Genomic DNA, 19,681 nt, shown 5'->3' with positions numbered 1-19,681 from the left:
TGTGCCCTGCCTATTGATATTTTGGATTGCCTAGCAACCACAGGGTTTGCTGATCGGGGGATTACTCTGATCAGCCTCTACGCCTCCACATCACTCTCTTTCGCCCCCTCTTTCTCCCCCATTCTCTCTATTGCCTATCTATCTTTCTCCATGTTTATCTCACCTCTGCTGCGCCACTGTTCATCTCCTGTTCCTTTAAGGCGTCAGTAAATCACGATGGAAAGTGGGAAGTGCTAGGTTGCACATTCCACTCTTCGCACTCTTTTATCGGGGGATTGATTCAAAGGTTAATTAAGAAACCAAACTTTATTGTCTGCTTCCACTGTGAGAATCGATGGTGGTCTGTGACACCAATTGCTTTAATAGGACCAGTATTTATTGTCAGACAAATGGATTGAATTTGCCTCAACTTTCTGCTCTGGGTCTCTCTGAGTTGAAACCGACCTTATCTACACAATGAAGTGAGACCTCAACCAGATAAAGGAGTGGACCTGCTTTGCATCCCTGCTCTGCCAGATATTAATAAAAGTATTGATCTTTCCTCTCTGTTCAGGCTTTTGATCTACTGCTGCAAAATTTTTGTTGGTCTTCTGAAACTTAAACCTATGTAGAGTTTGGCACAGTGCAGGAGTATTCCTCATGAGGTAAATGTTTGTGGATTTGGCATTTTCCACTACAATTAGGAAAGCAGAAAATAATGCAGTTTCTACCTGAGCTCATAGGCATAATCATGTTAACCTGAAACCTCAGTTAGTACCATAAAAATGTCTGAAAGTATCATGCAAAACAAGCCAAATTCCCAAGTGTAGTAGTAACAGCACGCTGCAGGAATGGAAACTCGGTTACTTCTGGCCAGGCTGTTGCCAGATTCGTCACTACGATGATGACTTGTGTGCACCCTGTCTGCGGTGTCAGCACACTCAAGACAAGAATTGCAAAATGTACGGTTGAACAAAAAGGAAAGTCCTTGAAAGTTACTGACTTGGAAATGGAACAAAAAGTAAAGAATAAACAATGAGGAAGAGCAGCAAAGAAGAGACTCAGCAAGTCTGTCATTCAGATGGAGGCAGGGGATGTGAAAGACAGAGGAATACAAAGGACGCTAGAGAGGCGTAGACACTGAGATAGAGGAGGTAGCAAGTATGAAAACCAGTTGGAGTGAAGGGAACTGTGGAGATCAACTGAGAATGAAGTGGTAGAGGACTATAAAAACCAGAGGCCTTTAACATACAGTATTTCTCCATAAAACAGCTATGTATTGATTTAGTATGCTTTTCTGCATAACCAGCCACGCACACACGCCTTTCTCTCTGTGACCATCCCTCTTTGTAAAGCAACAGTTACATTAGCTGCAGTTGTCTGTGCACGGTTTTGTTTTTTTTAAGCTAGATGTGATTTAGCTAATTAATCTAATTAGTATGCAAATTGGCTTCTCACCATTAGATAAAAGCACTGTTAGAGGGCTTGGTTTCTAATTGATATTCAACCAGTGACTCTTTGACTACAGAACAATGCCACGGGGTTACTGATTTAAACACATACACACACGCACACACACGCACACACACGCACACACACACACACACACACACTGACAAAAATGTTATCTTATTGCCTTTTGTTTTGCTCTATTGATATGGTAAGCTGCAGCAGAAACAATAGGGAGCTCTATATAACCCATCCTCCCTCTACAATAAGTTTGTCCCACCATGTGTGCAACGACGGTGAGAATCTTTTTCGTTCCAGAGGTCTGCAGTTACATGAATTACTGTGCTTTCTATTCCTATTACCGGCATACACATTGACTACACAAAAAAACAAAAATGCCCCCCTGACATTATGTAAGGCCCCACTCATCATATTTGTTGGGGCATGGACAAAGCAAGTTGCTCGAGGCATTCCACAGGGTTACTGGTCCATGCAGTCTCCAATGCTGTCCACAGTTGAGTTAACTGGTAGTAAACCTGTACTCCTGACTAACTGGTTCCACCTCATTCGACACATGTTCAACTGGACTCAACATCTGGTGGTTGGGCAGGTTGCATTAAGCATTGTCATGTTGTGGCATCCAGCATTATCCTGCTCAATTAAAAAGCCATCTTCACATAATAGTGTGTCTTAAGTGCGGATGGGCAGACATTAAATGGAACCTAATAATGTCGAGACACCCACTGGTATTGGGAAACACCTTGCTTGTTTTTATTTTTTACTTAAAAGTACATATAGAATAATACACAGGATATGGCATTAAATCTATTGTTGTGGCTATCCATTAGGGGGCTACACACAGAAGCCCAATTTAGACGAACAACTTCACACAGTCCCCATGCAGTGCCATAAATCTCCATAAACCAGCTCCGAAAGGCTTTGTTGGCCGCCAAGACGTGACAACTGGCACAAGTGACGGCATTTTGTCTTCATGCACAGTGATAATCCCTTACTTCCACCGGCACCACTGCACTCAGTGGTCACCCTCAATCGCTAATTACCACCACCAGTACTGTACGGGCCTGCCCAGTGACTAGCCCCGCCAGCACCTTGAAGTCCTCCTCGGCGGCACCGGGTCCTCAGCAGCCTCATAGGTGGTTTCCACCCGCAGCCAAAACCGTGTGGGTCTACCCAGTATGTGAACCCACAAGCACCATAACTGCATGATCGGTGGCACCGGTTTCTGCCCAGGACTCTTCGGTGGCTTACATTCCGACTTCCTCTGCCTCCAACCTCCTCCACAATTTATTTGATTTACTTCTCATCATGCAGCCGCTGACTAGCACTTTCATCGGTTTCACACTCCTTTAGAGCTGATCTCAGAGAATGAACTTGAATAAAAAGGAGAATTATCTGAGGTTGCCATCTGATATTTTTAGTATTCCTCTCTATTTTGTAAGGCTGGCGTTGTACTAGACCGTCAATTGACTAATTGTTCATCTGTTACTCTGCACAATAACAATGTATTACGGCTCTAAGACGTTATGTCTGTATTCTTGGCACATACTGTCATTTTCCAAATACACTTTTCATGAGCCAAAACATTTCTTCCTATCATCTCCTATGATTCATGTATAATTGAAGAGGGATTTCCCGTTAATGGTTTTGACCTGGTCAATCTGCTATATTTCAAAGCGAGCGCAATTATCGTGGTGGGAACACACAAGAAAAACATTTATTTAAAGTCAAAATCATCTTGGCAGATCACCGTTTGCAAAGAGTAATATATTCACCTCTTCAAAGATAAATGCTGATTTTAATATTAGTATTGAAATTGAAAAGTGTGTGTTGCGGGTTACACAATTCATATTTATTGCATAAAAAAAAAAAAAAATGATGAATTTGTCACAGAGGTAAATGTCAAGTAATGGACAGATGGTGTAGTAGATGACAGAAATGGATTTCTAGTCACATGGAAGAGGAAGATGCTTTTCTCATTTGACAGTGCATATACACATGTTAATACACACAAATATAAACTATGTTCATCCCTCTGGTAATCTCTCCGGGGGACGATGGCTGTACGACTTTAAGAGATGATTCATGCACCTGAAGCTTGGAACGCAGTTAAAACTCCTTGTGGCTCCATGTTGTGATGTGTCTCCTAATCTTTGTTACGCAAACCACCCCACACTTTCACCCAAACTCAATATATAGGGCTGTTGTGTTGAGCAAGATTAGGGTTCCAAGGTTAAGTAGAACACACACACACACACATGTGACACATGTTGGTTATTGTCACTCAGGAAAGAAGTTTTCCAGAATTTCACGCTTTATTTAAAAAAAAAATTATAACATGCATAACTTTTTTACAAAGATCATATGTTATTTGCTCTGTCTCCTTCTCTTTCTCAAGTTATTCTCTTTTCTTTGTTCTTTTATTCTTGTTCCAACTCCTTCAGTCTGTCTCTATTGAACCACGACTGTAGGCCAAACAGTGTGATTGTGTTCGAAGGAACCAAACTCCACCTTAGAGCTGTGAAGGACATGTCACCTGAAGAGGAGGTAAGATCAGTGGGCCTTATTCATCCATCTATTTGTGTGTGTTGCCTCAATATTTGTGACTAGTAGAGTGAGTAGATATATTCGCGATTGAAGGCTAATTCATGAATTTAACGATTAGAACAAAGTTGACATTGAAGGAAGGAGACTAGGGACACGGTGAAAGGATGCAAAGTTAGATTAATTATTATTGAAATTATTATTTTTTTGTACTTCTAACCATGATGCAATCTCTGAAATAGGAATGTAATGAGTAGGATTTAAACTTTTGATTGGTTTAATATGGATTTTCGTAATAGTCACATGACTTGCACATGGTCCTGAGCAGGATTGAACATATGTTATGTGAAATGATCATATTGCACATCTAATTAAAAGTAAAAAAAAGACAAAAGATAAATGACATTTCCTCTACCAACATTTTATATAAATATTTAGTATCAATATTTGCGTCATCATCATGCATCAATACACAAATTTCTCATTAAATTAGATGTTCACTCATAAGCGTACAAAATATAACAACATTAAAAAGTAGGTTTAAGAGAGACTGTCTTTTATTTGCACAATTGTCTCTTGAGGCGAATGTAATTATTATTATTATTATTATTATTATTATCGTTTTATTATTATAACAGTTGAGCTTCACGGTTTTCATTTTGATGACTGGAAATTTCCAAGTTCTTGGTGAAGATGGAATTGCACCAATGTGGTTTATTACTATAACATGACACACACAGTGGACAACTCTTCATTTGGCTCAGGCATCCCACTTGCCTCTTACGCCAATATTTCTCCTCACCATGAAATGAGATGGAGCCAAGCCATCTGGAGCAGGGCATGCTTCCATACACACACACACACACACACACACACACACACACACCCACACTGACTCTCTCTCTTCACCCTCTCTCTATGTGTCCTTAGCCCTGTATCTCTTTCCTTCACACATAATCTGTACAGATTAAGTGTTATGTGGCATCTCCCCCCCTCCATATTTATATCCACCTAGCTGTCCAAGTAAACACTGTTTGATTTATCTTGCCTCTCTCTCGCTCTCTCTCTCTGTAGTTGACGATAAGTTATATAGACACAGTTTCGGGGACCGCAGACAGGCAGAGGCAGCTGAAGGACCAGTATCACTTCACCTGCCAGTGCCGATGTTGTGAATCTCAAGAAATGGTAAGGCATACGCCCATCCCCGAAAAACATACTGATAAACACACACACAAACACATGCTGTAAACGCTGTACACATACTCTCTGCTCTGACGCCTTGCACGCTACACTGGTGCATGATGTGCCACTCGGTAGCCTCTCTGTGATTTGCTGTCTTATCGTCCTCCTCCGCCCCCTCCGTCATGGTTTGTATCTCCATCACATGCCACGTCAACTCTCTTCACTTTGGTTCCCCTGTCCACCTCCCGATAAAAGGGACACATATTTCAGTTTTATTTCTCCCCTTTTACCTCAACCTACTCAATCACGGTTTCCCCTCTCTACAGCCTTTCTTTTGTTCTTTTTCAAACTGTCTCCCTCAGATGTGATTGCAGAATGTTTTAGAGCGAAAGTGAGAAGAGATTGTGTGCACTTAGAGGTGCTTCAGAGACACAATGGTGTTCATTGTAGGCACTCTCCATGTCTGTGTGTATATGACACAAACACACACACTTTATGTTGTGATCTTAAGTTACCATGGTGACCGATGACTGTTGACATCCATTCCAGAGAAAAAAATTTTTTTACAACTCCCAAAACTAAAATTTGCCTCATGGCCGTAGAATAGCATAGAAAAGTCATAAGTACGTGGCTTACATGGCAATGTTGATTGGCTAAAAACCACAGCTCAAAATCTGCATGAAGATCATCTTCAAAAACACTTTTTTGTCCACTTGTTCAGAGAATCAGTTGTAATAAATTTCTCTACCTGACAAACAGACCAAATGTACAATATAAATACACACACACACACACACACACACACACACACACATATATATACAGTATATATATACAGTATGTGTGTATATATATATATATATATATATATATATATATATATTATCATAGAAAAGGAAAGCTACAGTAAATCATTTAAACATGATTGTTCATAACTTCTGAATTTCACGTTTTGTTTTTTTGGGAGTTTTTTTTAACCCCAGATTACCATGGGGCTTGATATATTTACAATCTTTCACATAGTAGACACAGACCCTGCAGACAATCCCTCTTTCCCTTTGTCTTTCCACTTTCCTTTCGAACTCTTTCTTCATCACATCCCTCTCCAGCTCTCCTTTGTGTTGCTTAGCTCAGAATTTAGAGTCACATTCATTTGTAAATCTCTCACTCACACGCACACACACGTAATTGATTTATGTTATTAATGTTTGTGTCAACAAGCTTGGATGAGCTGTGCAGAGCACCGGGAGCAGGTTCAAAAATGTAGTTTTTGAAAACAAAATATTTCTATATAATAGACACTCGACTTTCATTTGTTTATTTATCCGTTCCGATGTCCTGGTGGTTCAGGAGGTTCTTACCTCGTGTCGCCTGTGTTCTCCATCCAGGATGGTGTCATGTTCTGTGGGGATGAAATGATCTGGCGTCCCCTGAAAGACGCTCTGCCCGCACTCCAGGAACTGCAGGCTGAGTCCAGTATCCTTTACAAGCCTTACCGAGTCTTTCTAATGCAATACAACATTCTTACTTCACACACTGAAGTTGCCCTTGTGCGGTGCTCTTTTTAACCCAAATGTCAAACCAGGAAAATGAAGAGGAAGAGCTTTATGAACGCCGTCTTTCTCGTAGAGTGCACTTTTCAATCCTCGCCAATACTGTTGCATTACCGTGAGATTTGTAAATCTTGCATTGTGCCTGAGCTTTTGCTTTATTCCTAATTGACCAAGTTACATCGCACAGAGCAATCACATCGATTCTAGGGCAACAAGAGAATAAATAAACACAGGAAAGGTTGGAATAGCATGTGTGTGAATGTCAGTGCGTCCACAAGCATGGACACCCTTCAAGGAACGTTCATCACATTATAGTCATCACATTATTTATTCATACAGCAATTGACTGGATCAGGATGCATACATTGACATACATGTGTTAGTATAGAGTAAGTGCACAATGGTCTCTGTGGTGTAGCTAAAAAAGGGAGACTATCAGACAAGACTACAGCAGATATATTATTGTTGCCTAGATACTCAGAAAGAGCTGAAACATTGTGCTGTTGACACAAGGTAGATTCTGTACATTATGTCTAATTAATCCTAAGCAATTGTACAGATTGGCAAGCTGTATTAAATGGCTGTAGCCCTCTATTATTGGCTGTTGACGGCGCTGTCCCTGATGAGAATGTGTACAAGCTGAGAATAGCAGATTTGGCCATGGACGCTTGTATAAACCTGGAGCGCTGGGATGAAGCCCTGACACTGGGAAAGAAAACACTACCTGCGTACAGGTAAGTGGATTTTATACTCGTGTGTGTTGGACTTGAAAAGAGAAACAAAAATATTTGTGTGATTAAAGCTGGCGTCTTGACCAGCCTAAATATTTGCGCCAAGCACATAATTAGAATTGTATTTTTGTATATCAAACCATGTGACAGCTTTTTCTGTATTTTTGTGACTTTGCCAGTGATACATTATACCTTGCCCTTTTCTTCCACTGTTTTCTTTATGCATTTTATTTATTGAGCATGAAAAAGGTAAAATATGCAATGATTTAGGCATTTTTGCATTTTATTTGGTACATAAAACAAAGGCCTTTTAAGCTATGCCACCCAAAAATCGATGCCTTTAATTTTGTTTTATATAGTCAATAATAAATAGACAGACTTTTCTTGTGATCCTTTTGCCAATACAAAATGTGTCTTAAACAATGGCAAAACTGTGATTAAAAATGTCGGACATTTAATTTGCTGATACCTATACGTACACACTGGATCTCCGTGTGTGTGTGTGTGTGTGTGTGTGTGTGTGTGTGTGTGTGTGTGTGTGTGTGTGTGTGTGTGTGTGTGTGTGTGTGTGTGTGTGTGTGTGTGTGTGTGTGTGTGTGTGTTCCTTCAAGTTTGTTTGTTTGAGTTCAGTGTGGTGGAACTGCTTACTTCATTGGTATTGCTGAATTGCTAATGCGTGGCAAAGAGGAGATCAACATTCTGCCTCTCTATGTGTTTGTATGTGTAATGAAAAAACTGTGAATTAGCAATGCTAAACACTAAACGTAGTTATGAAATAACTTCCCTTTTGCTCAAGTTGATTATTTATATATATATATATATATATATATATATATATATATATATATATATATATATATATATATATATATATATATATATATATAAATGTGTGTGCGTGCGTGCGTGCATCACAAGTGATGGAAGAATTAGAATTGCTAAATGCAAAACAAACTAATGAAATTCTAATCCACCGATCACTGCTTGCTTTCACTTTTTCTCATTTTGATGACTACCCTCTTTTTCTAGCTCTTCTCATGCCCACACATCTTCCAGTAAAAGTTATTTAAATCATTTTGTAAAATATTCAATCCTGTGGGTTGTTGCTTGAAGGAAATACAATAGGTTTTTGTAGATGTACACATCACTTGCCAAAATACATAGTGTGTTTTCTCCATTGTGTGGGATTTTAAAGCATCTAAGTGAATCAAGCTGTGGCATTGTTTGTCGTTTTCACAATTTTTATGAAGTCAGTTCAGACAAAAATATATAGTCTCAGCAGTTAATGTAATCAGTTTGAGAATTTTAAATTCAGATGTTTGTCATTGAATTCCAGGCCCTTTCATTTGCCTAATCTGTGTCTGAGAGAGGGATGTAAACATGTTCAATGCGTGCATGGCATTTGCATTCGGCTGCCGATGTTCCAAGAAAACGGCGATCCTCCCCGGGTTACTTTCACCTGGAAGTCGAGTCACTTCCCCCTGTCCAACTCCGCTGTGCTAGTACAGGGTCTCGTGTACAGTGTCACCTCAGTAACTCCAGGACCAGGCTTGCAGAAGCATTCTCATGACATTAACGTGATCTCTTCCGGAGTCGGCCTTATGCGTCTTTACAGCGTTTTATGTTATCACTGACAAGTCATGACACAAAATGCTTCTTGACAAGTGTGCCTACTTCTCCTCCCTAGTCTCTCACCCATTCCTAAATCTACGGAGAGTGATCACACAAGAGTTAAATAACCAGAGTTATTCAGAAGAATGCTACAAATCATTATAACAGATATTACTTGTTACATAATTGTTTCTGTCGTATCTGCCTTTTTACAAGGCCGTTTATACGGAAACTTGATCCAACAAGATTAACATAATTAAACCCAGGGGAGAAATTCGGGTGTTGCATCAGCAGATGTTGACCAAACAGTGTGAGTCTAAAGAGATGGAAAAATAGAAACAAAATAAATTATATGTTGACTGTATATGTAGATTGGGTTACCTCTCCACCCCCTTTTTTTATTTTGGTTGACTGCGGTCTTTTGCCCCTACATACGTTTCAATGAGATTCCTGAGTTCCTGTGTAGTGTCATTGTCTATGTCTACATGTATGCTTCTGTTGTCGAAAAATTGTAAAAAGTATATTTCTATAATAAAAACAAAACAAAACAAAAAACGGATTAGCACTCGTACAGCTGAATATAACAAGTTGTCAATCCAATATGGAACATTTTTTCCCTGCCTTGCATTCCTCGTTTAGCTCAATAGTACCGCGGCCCCCACCCCCCCGGCATTTAGTGGCTGTGTTTGTACTGTTGTTGCATGTCTAATGCAGGGTGTGTTTTGTGTGACTAATTGATCTTATGTGAAGGGCAGGGCTCCAGTGGCGTGCCCTTCGCCATATAAGCACGTCGACGGGGGAGAGACACAAACACTCACTCACAGCAGGTCCTGAACAACATATCCACACGGGAGAAACCACGCTCACACTTATCAATAAATAACCGGAGGCAGAGAGGGAGAGAGAGACTTGGATAAGGGGGTAGAGTAGACGGAGGTCTGGGGACAGAGAGACAGAGAGAGGGACGCGAGGGGGAGAAGAAATTGGTTGGATAGAGGAATCAATAAAAAAAGATGGGGGAAAGGCCAAGAAAATAGAGTGTGAAGGGATGGAAGTGAGGAGCTCAGAGACAGGGTGAGACAGATGGAGAAGAGCGGGTTGAGGCGCAGGACAACACCTTACAAAAATAGAGGGAATTCAAAAGAGTGGAAAAATAAATGAATAGAAAAATGAATTCATGGAGGGGACCATGAAAGCGTCAGGAGGGTTTAGGGGTGGCAGGAAAGGAAAAGGGGGGAGGGGGCAGAAAATGATGAAGAGTGAGTGAAGACAACGAAGAAGAATGTACAAAGGAACGGCCTGGTTTGAAGAGAACGTTAGAAATGAATTAACAGGGTGGAAGCGGAGGGGAACGGAAAATGAAATGGAAAGAGGGGGACTAAGATAAAAGAGAAAGTGAATCAACTCTCTTCCTCTGGGCTCTTCGAATTGCAGGAAAGAAAGATAGCTGCAGGAGTTCTCTCCATCTCCCCCTCCTTTTCTCCTCCGACTCCCTCACTCTGCATTCTTTCATTCTCTAAGTCTTTGTTTCTCAACGTCTTCATTTAGTTTGTAATATTTAATTCATAGAGGGGTATTCCTGTGTGTGTGTGTGTGTGTGTGTGTGCGTGTGCGTGTGCGTGTGCGTGTGCGCGCACATCTCCACATACACACACACGTTTCCACATACAGAGATGCATAGAACTATGTCCAAAAGTTCATTCACTACCTGATTCACACACACACACACACACACACACGCAGACCCACTCTCTCCCGCTCTCACTCACACTCACAAACACAAACACGCATTGTAGACCTACTGTGCTGCCCTTCTCATTTGTGAATTGGATTATTTCAGCAACAGCTGTTCTGACAGGTTAAGTCATCTAAAACCAATCACCAATCATCCATCGCTAGTGGAATGGTGCTTATAGTGACTTTTAACGGGCCACTTTTATGGGATGCCACCGTTCCATCGGAAAGGGAGCTGCCCGTGTCAACTGTAAGTGCTGTCATTGTGTGTCAGAGCTGCACGGGTGGAGCCACAAGGCGGTAGGCCACAAAATCAGACCAATTGCCAAAGGACGTAGCACATAAAAATCCTCTATCCTGAGTTCACAGTTCACAACACTCACCTCCAAGTTGCAAACTGCCTCTGGAAGCAACGTCAGCAGAGGCATTGTTCATTAAATGGTTTACCACGGCCAAGCAGCCACACGCAAGCCCAGGATCATCACGCACCATTCCAAGTGTCGGCTGAAAATGTGTAGAACTCATCCACAGCAGCAGAATGCATTCCATAGAGTGATGGAGCGTGAGCGTGATTTCAGTGGGCTCTGAAACTTTGCTTTGTTGTCTGTACATCTATTTACTTATTTATTCATATTTACAACCTATAGTACCTGCGTCTTCCCTTATGGAAATGTGTATTTGTATTAGAATCTGTTTCACTGAGGAAAAAAAAAATGTAAATCCTATTTGTGTCTGAATTGTTTAAAAATAAATGTCAACAGTATGAAATAATAATCAGCTGTCTTGACAACATTAATTTACATTACTGAAACTGAGGCTCGGGGGGTGGGGGTTATTGTGTTTTTTCTTGTTTTTTTTCTCCTTTGGCTTTGAACATTGAAAGCTGCATTTCCTTCCCCACCACAGCACCATTGTTAGGATGTGAGATAATGTAGTGTTTAGACAGAGCGAGTCATCACACCTGCCTGTTTTCTTTTTCCATGATCTAATACTCACTCTCTTCCTATTTAAACGGTGTGTGATCATTTTGGTTCTCCCTCACAGAAAAGCAGCAGGCGGGAGATGTTTTTTTCCTAGGAAGAGCATTAGTTCCAGCGCATTTAAGCCTTAATGTTCGACTTTTACAACTATTAAATACTCCTCCTTACCCCCGGTTTCTCAGCCGTTGCTGCAAGCTACGGCTTTCGAAAATAGCTGTGTGCAACAAGATATTTCTTTTCAATTTACTCTCTCAGGAACAGAGAGGCGGGAGTGCACTATCTGTCCGGAAAACAGAAAGTTAATGAATTTGTTTTAATTGCTCTACTGTGCTGCTCAAACGCATAGAGGAAATATAATTACCATTTGGTGTTGACTGTGTGTGTGTGTGTGTGTGTGTGTGTGTGTGTGTGTGTGTGTGTGTGTGTGTGTGTGTGTGTGTGTGTGTGTGTGTGTGTGTGTGTGTGTGTGTGCATTTTCATCTGTGTTGTGGTGCTTCAGCCAGAGATTTGATAATTAAACCAATATTGTAACTTGTTATTCATGAAATACTAATGTTGTTTGGCTGGTAGTTGAATTTCCTATGAAATGATTCAAATTTAATCTCCCAGCCTGGGCCTCCCGCACTAACAAGCGTGCTTCTCTGACAGAACATGTAGGATATGTACGGTACTGAATAACACTGAATACATACGACTGTTGCTGCTGCAAGTTCAAATTGAATTCAAATTCAACTGAAAATCTAAAATGTGCCTCAAAGTCAAATTGACTGTGTTTTCTGCGCCACTCAAAATAAAAAAGAAGAACAAACACTCCCCCCCCCCCCCAGGGGTATGGATTCATTCAGACTCTGTGTGTGTGTGTGTGTGTGTGTGTGTGTGTGTGTGTGTGTGTGTGTGTGTGTGTGTGTGTGTGTGTGTGTGTGTGTGTGTGTGTGTGTGTGCGTGCGATGTCCAAGGTGCCTTGTTATGGCCTACAGAGTTTAATGGGGCCGGGGTCATTAGTGTTATGCTAATGAGGGTGGCAGGGTCATTTGGAAGATCGGAAGGAAACACGGTAACATTCCTTAGTTCATGAACCCCCGGGTGAAATGCGGTTTTGCACAGCGACTTCACATCCAGAAATCATCAATGCCGCAAAAGAAGGAGGGGACTGGACTGGGAAAGGGTCACAGAGGAAGAGGAGAAGAGGGTTGGTGTAGAGGACCAGAGTAGGAAGGACAAGATGGAGAGAAACAATTTAGCTGGGTGTAGCTGGTTGGTAAATGAAGTGGTTGTGGTGTTTTCATGACTTCATAAAGATATGAAAGCCTGCACCAGAATAGAGAAATACCGTTCATGCATCTATCGCTTCTATTATTCTATATCATTACGATTTTATTCATTTTTATCTAATAGTAATTTATATAATTTATGAACTCCATAGCATGGCGGGTGTATTGAATTGAACGCACGTCAGAGATAATTGAGGTTTTAACTTAATCATTCGAGGAGTGACGGCATATCTACGATTATTTGGATCAGTACTTGAGATGAAATATGGCAAAATGGTTTTGCAGGGTTTACTTGATTCTACTTACAATGTGTCCTACTTGAACAAGTATAGCAAAAAAAATAACCGTTTGAAGTCCTTCTGAATAAAAATGTTATGCTATACTTAAGAAAGTGGAACAATTCCTCAATAATGATAAAACAAGGCTCTTTATATTGTTCTATGTGCTATGTGAAATTATTCTGTGTAAAAGGGAGATTTAATACAAACTCTGTCGAAACTCTGTCATGGACCGCTTGTTGAAACCCACTGAGATACACCAACTGTGCATGTTGATGCAGAATCCACTCGGCTGCTAATTAGTGTTTGTGCATTGATGTGTGCCTAAACAAAATACACAAATATGTGCAAATACTGTATGCAAGTGATCTCGTGTGTGTGTGTGTGTGTGTGTGTGTGTGTGTGTGTGTGTGTGTGTGTGTGTGTGTGTGTGTGTGTGTGTGTGTGTGTGTGTGTGTGTGTGTGTGTTTCTCTGCCAATACTCTATATCTTTGTGTGTTGTGCCTGTGTGTTCATATGTAGCCAGTGGTCAGTGGGTGTGGACCCATGCTTGTTCCAATCTGTGGTTTCATAGTTGCCTTTGCATGTGTTTACGCTTTCTGTATTTGCCAATGTAAGTGTGTGTGTGTGTGTGTGTGTGTGTGTGTGTGTGTGTGTGTGTGTGTGTGTGTGTGTGTGTGTGTGTGTGTGTGTGTGTCTATTAGTAGTAGTGCTGATAGTGTGTATATTTGTCAAAATGGTCTCTGGTGAGATAAGAGTTCTTTATTCCACATAATAAGGGGGCTGGGAACTCAAACACTGTATCCCCGCCAGGCTGCTGCTTTGTTGTTGCTGGCCATCTTGTTTACACGGTCTCTTCATCTCTGTATTGTCAATGTGAGTAGATTGCTTCGGGCTTCACCTTGAAGCACTCACGCTGACAAACCAAGGTGGAATTGCTGCCTTATGTTTTCTCCAACTGCAAACATTCTGTGTTGGCACCTGCATTTGGTATCGTGGAAATTATTTTTTGAAGCAACCAGAAAATTGATGCTTACTCTCTGTAACTCTGTGTAATTGGAATTGGAATTTACCATATGATTACAAGTGTGTGTATAGCATATGATTCATGTGAATCTTTATCAACATTTTTAGTGAAATGTATAGCTCGGTCCTTTGTGGTTTGGAATGAAATTGCACATAACATATTGGTTCTTGTTAAACCTAACAAGCGGTATTTTGGTAAAACAGTGTGGTTAGTTGAACCTCAAAACACTGTATTTTGTGCATTGTTTACTGTAAATCGTGTGTAAGAAAACAAGAAACAGAATAAAAAAAATAGTTTCCTATTACAATGGTCCTAATCCATAATATGGTTAATCAAGGAGAACCAAAATATTAGCTGAACTGATGCCCATAAACTCTGTTTTGGCGCCTGGACAAATCCTTCGAAGTCGATGAGGCCTGCTGTGTTTTTGCGTGCGACTGAGTTGCCAAGCGCTCAGCGTAGTTTAGACAGTGAATTAAATGTCTTCATATTTGAAAAAGAAATAAAGATTAACTCATTACTTTCATGATGATTGGAACTGGGAGCCTTGTGCTCCGTTGTTTGGTTGATACTCTCACCACTTAATTTAACCCATCAAACTAACAACAAGGATTATTGCTGGTTGGTTCAGTAAAACAATTACAGACATTATTATTTGTAATTTCTCCTAATATTCTTATCTTTGCGGATACTTGCTCATTCTGATTGTGTTTAGCTGATTACTGTACGTGTGCCTCTCTGTCCTTCTGAATGACTTCCTGTTGATTTTTTTGTTCCCCTCACAGACAGTACTACCCTGATCCCCACCCGGTCCATGGGATCCAGTTGGTGCGGGTTGGAAAACTTCAGCACTACCTGGGAAACGTGAAGGAGGCGTGGGCCACGCTCAAACAGGTGAAGGAGCGTGTCTGAGTGACTGAGAGGAAAAGAAAGACATGACGCCTGAGAAGAGCAGGAAAGTTTATAACCGGTGGATGAAGAAGCCAGTTGAGGCTAGGGACGTTCTGAGTGAGCAAATCCAGAGGAAGGCATATCAATAAGTGCATCAATACCATTAAATCCAAAGTGCTACTCACGCCTATGCATGCATCAAATAATAATCAGAACTGTGGCCTCACAGAGTAAATAGAGGTAAAATCAACTGAAGTAATAGGAAAAAAACCTGCACCAACTTCGGACAAGGGTGCCGCCGTTGAGCATATTTAATGTATTATGGAGGTGCAGCCGGTGCCGAGTTGTCATCAGTCATTGGCACAATTCTCCCGGGTGTGTTGTCATTTCTCTGGGGAAAGGGGCATTTTCCTCCATAAGCTCAGCGGTATCACGCACACATCATGAATTCCATCCCCTGTGTGTCCAGAAAAGATAAGCCTGTTTCTGATCTCGCTGTTTAACATTTCTTAACCACATCAATTGACCTCACTTATTTTTGTCCTAGAAACGAACCAAAATATTGAACGATTATTTTCGGTTGTGCCGAAACATATTTTCAGTCGTCCCGTTGCAGCAGCAGGGTACTAATTGTTTTTTTGTTTTTTTTTTCCCCCCTTTCGAATGATTCGGTTTCTGAACCTCCAGGCATATGAAATCGTCGAGGTTACACACGGCAGCCGCCACCCCGTCGCCACGGAGCTCCTGAGGAGGCTGGAGGAGGTTCACGCTGAGATGAGCTGCTCTCTGCAGCAGTGACCTAGCGATGGCCCAGCACTCTGACAATGGCCCAAAGCAGCCTTTGTTTCGGAACCTTTTGGGCTTTCCATGTTTTTCACTGGAAACCGGCAGAACACATCGAAGTAAAGTCAATGTGAGATGTTTACTGTTGTCCGGCTTTTACTTGTTAAGGATTTATTAAGTTGTTTCCAGACCAGTTCCAGAATGGTTCTGCTGAGTCTTATCGGAGACATGTAAAAAAACCCTTCTTATTCAAAATAGGTTATTTTTGCCTCTTTCAATATAAAATGTCAAAATGAACAAATTTCAAACTTTTGGTTTTGATATTTGGTATTTTTGTTTTTTTGCATTTCAGAATAATATCTGACATAAAGAATAAAAATGGAGGAATGAAAAAAAAACACAGCACTGTTCATGTGCATGCTACCTTCTTTTGCAATCTGTACAGCGCAATATCACAATCAACAATAAAAACTGTTTGTAGTTTGTCTTTTAAACGAGGAGCTTTACGAGGTATGACAACTCTTGTAGTGCCTGGTTTCACCCTCGTATTGTTTTGTGGTGCACGTGTAGTTCTGCCGGCTCAGCTGTATTGTATGCTGCTGCTTAGAGTTGGATGAAATCCATAACTCACATAGTGGTGTGTGTGTGTGTGTGTGTGTGTGTGTGTGTGTGTGTGTGTGTGTGTGTGTGTGTGTGTGTGTGTGCGCGTGCGCGTGCGTGTGCGTGTTGGTTTAGTAAAGTAGAGTTATCAAATTGTCCATCTCTACTCTGTGCATCTCTTCACACACACTTCCTATGATAATCCTTGTTATCATGTAGGTGTGTCAGTGTGAATTTCTCATACACATAAGTTAAGCCTAGTATATGAGACGGGAGAGAGAAGGTGTGTGTATGTGTGTGTGCACGCCCTTGTCCTGTTAAACCCACTGAGTTTGTGTGTGTGTGTGGGTGTGTGTGTGTGTGTGTGTGAGAGAGAGAGAGAGAGAGACACAATGTCGTTGTTTGGCTTTTGACATGCGCTTCCCATGTTAATCCCAAAGTCCTCTCCTTTGCTATAACTGATGACAGCATTTCCTCTGAGACAACAAACTGTGTGTGTGTGTGTCTGTGTGTGTGAGTGTGAGAAACCCTAGCGGGCACCCTGGTTTTGCAGGGTTAGCAGTGATTCCTCTGTGGTTAAGGGGTTTTGCAGTTATTTAAACCGTTTCCTCCCCACGTTCTGTAGATATGGATGAGCTTCATTTTTTCTGTCTCTGTCCTGCGCTAAAGACCTTACCGGTCGGTGACAAATTGAATTTCAGACCATCTACTAGTCAGCACACAGATTATACGTGACCTCAGCTCACATTTTTAGACTGACAATAACGTTAACAACCTAATAAAAAATACAGCTTCAGTACCTTTTGACAAAAACGTGATGTCATGTAAAAAGTGTGTGCCGACTAGTAAACGCTTGAGCTCAATTTGACACTGTTATAGTTCTTTAAGGCAATGTGGAAGTTCTGTAGAATATTTGACTATGTAGCCCCTCCCTCCCCAATATAACCGTATACTGATTCTCTATTTTACCACTAACTTGGACTCATGGTCTTCTATCAAGTTAAGGATCCAGTCAAATGTTCTACAAAGCCACCACAAGGGTGCAATACAACTATGGTGTGTTATAAATAAAAAGGCGAGGGAAAAAGGCGTCCGTTAACGGTAGGTCGAGGAGATTGAATCAAATGGATGTGAGGAGTGAAAGGAATAGTGCAGAAACGACACGAGTGAGCGGAATGGCTCGTGCAGGGGAAGGGGAAAAAAAAAAAAAGACAATTCCGCCGTCCAATACGGCTTTCATAACCCCCATTACTCACTCCATTGGTTCTGTCGCTTTCTCTCTCCCTCCCTTCATTGCTCTTCTCTCGTCTCATAACAGCCATCAGATCCACTATGGCTTCACCAGCGCTCTCTCTTTCTCTTTCTCTCTCGTCTTTTTTACCTGCGTCCCATTTATGCAGATTTACCATATCGCTATCATTCCCTCCCTCTTTCTCCCTCCATTCCCATCCCTAGTAAATTCACCCCCCTCCTATTCCTTCACACACCGCACCTCCTTAAGTCTTTCACATTTCCGTTTAATTTTAAAACATATTCCACCTTCCACCTCTCCTTCCACTCCTGCTCCTCATATCTCTCCTTCTCTTCTTCCTCCTCAGCCCTCGCCGCTGATAAGGGCGAAAACCCCCTTTCGCAAAAAGAGAGCGCCTCCACTCTTCTTTTTCGGCTCTGTATCTGATCACCGTTCACGTCAGCCGCCGCTTCTTCACACCTGGAAGTGGAACATGCTGGAATGACCCGGGAGGGTTTCCATTGTACCAGGTGTGGCTGGGATTATCATTTCACTCAGGTTGGGGAAATGAGAAGCTCTTTCCCCCTCGTACCCCCCTCGCGTCTCCCCCTCGTACCCCCCTCGCGTCTCCCCCCTGCCCTCCCCTCTTTTAAAACACAGCGATGGACCGTTCAAACGAGGAGTCGCCGCCGGACGTAATACACCCCGGACGCACTCGGGGAGCGGCGAGCGGCCGTGGCAGAACAAAGAGGAGAGGAGGAGGAGGAGTGCAGATGAAAGAGGTAAAGGGGTGAAGACTGGGAACGTTGACGTCCCGACAACCTGTCAACCTCCTCTGGCTCCCCACAGTGCTGACACAGAATTGGCGTTTTCTTTGTCATTACTTTTGGCGACATCCTCTCAGGTGCGTTTAGTCTGGGTTCTGACAGAACTGGTGTGGCGGAAAATCAGGCTGATTTCACCGGCTAAAAGCACACCGGCAGCTCTTAGTGGTTATTCATGTGTTTAAATCCCCAATTTCATTCTAATCTACTGCTATTGTATTCTGTCTCATTTTGATCTTGAAATAGATCATATTTCTATTTTCAGCATTCTCATAGATGTAGGCTGATTATAGATGATATTCCAGCACCCTGTCCACTTTTCTCTTGATTCAGGTGTCAATTTTCACTCTGCGAAGGGTAGAAGAGGAAACTCTTCTACCCTTCTCTATCTTTGTTATTTTTTACTTTCCTCCCTATTCCCTCACCTTTGTCTTCCCTCTCTCCCTCCTTTAACCTCTATTGTCCCCTGCTATTATCTTTCTCCCCTCTTCTCCTGTTCTGTCCCTTTTCTATTATCTGTATTTTCCTCTACCAACCCTCAGCTTTTTAGTTCTTATTCCTTCACGTTTCCTCATCTCAGCTCCCTCTCTCCCTCTTTCTCACACACGCACACACTATATTCTATCCATTTCCCTCATGTTGTCACTTCTCTCTCTCCTCTCCCTCTTCTCTATCATTCCTTCATTTCCTTTCTTCTCTATCGCTCTTACAATTTTTGCTCAGCGTGTGGGTGTTCACAGCATGCTTCAGGGTCAACCCAGCGAAACGTGCTGCTGGCAGTCCATGCTCTCTCTCCCTCCCTCTCTCTCTCTCTCCCTCCCTCCCTCCCTCTTTTATGTGAAATAGTTGCTGTAAAATAAACCATATTGGGTAGTGATGCGACAAACTCTAAACTTTACACAGGCAGAAAGGAATGAGTAAAACCACCCGTGATCAGAAATCCAAGATCTGCACGAAGTTCAATTTGAGCTTCATTCAGATAAAGGCTTAAATGA

At 41.7% G+C, this 19,681-nt stretch overlaps 1 protein-coding gene across 1 annotated transcript in view; it reads left to right on the top strand.

Annotated features, from left to right (window-relative positions):
• The window catches only part of smyd3 (SET and MYND domain containing 3), a gene marked incomplete at its 5' end in the record, with an annotated part of 78,484 nt that extends 62,222 nt beyond the window's left edge, over positions 1–16,262 (top strand). The window contains 6 exons of the mRNA XM_079997233.1: positions 3,891–3,993; positions 5,065–5,175; positions 6,561–6,648; positions 7,285–7,459; positions 15,143–15,251; positions 15,936–16,262. Of these exons, the coding sequence (XP_079853359.1) occupies positions 3,891–3,993; positions 5,065–5,175; positions 6,561–6,648; positions 7,285–7,459; positions 15,143–15,251; positions 15,936–16,046 (697 nt within the window). The 3' untranslated portion in view covers positions 16,047–16,262. The remainder of the gene's footprint in view (positions 1–3,890; positions 3,994–5,064; positions 5,176–6,560; positions 6,649–7,284; positions 7,460–15,142; positions 15,252–15,935) is intronic.
• Between the last annotated feature and the right edge of the window lie 3,419 nt (positions 16,263–19,681).

Source organism: Zeus faber (assembly GCF_960531495.2).
Source record: "Zeus faber genome assembly, chromosome: 3".
Lineage (NCBI taxonomy): Eukaryota > Metazoa > Chordata > Actinopteri > Zeiformes > Zeidae > Zeus > Zeus faber.
This window is presented reverse-complemented; position numbering and strand designations above follow the sequence as displayed.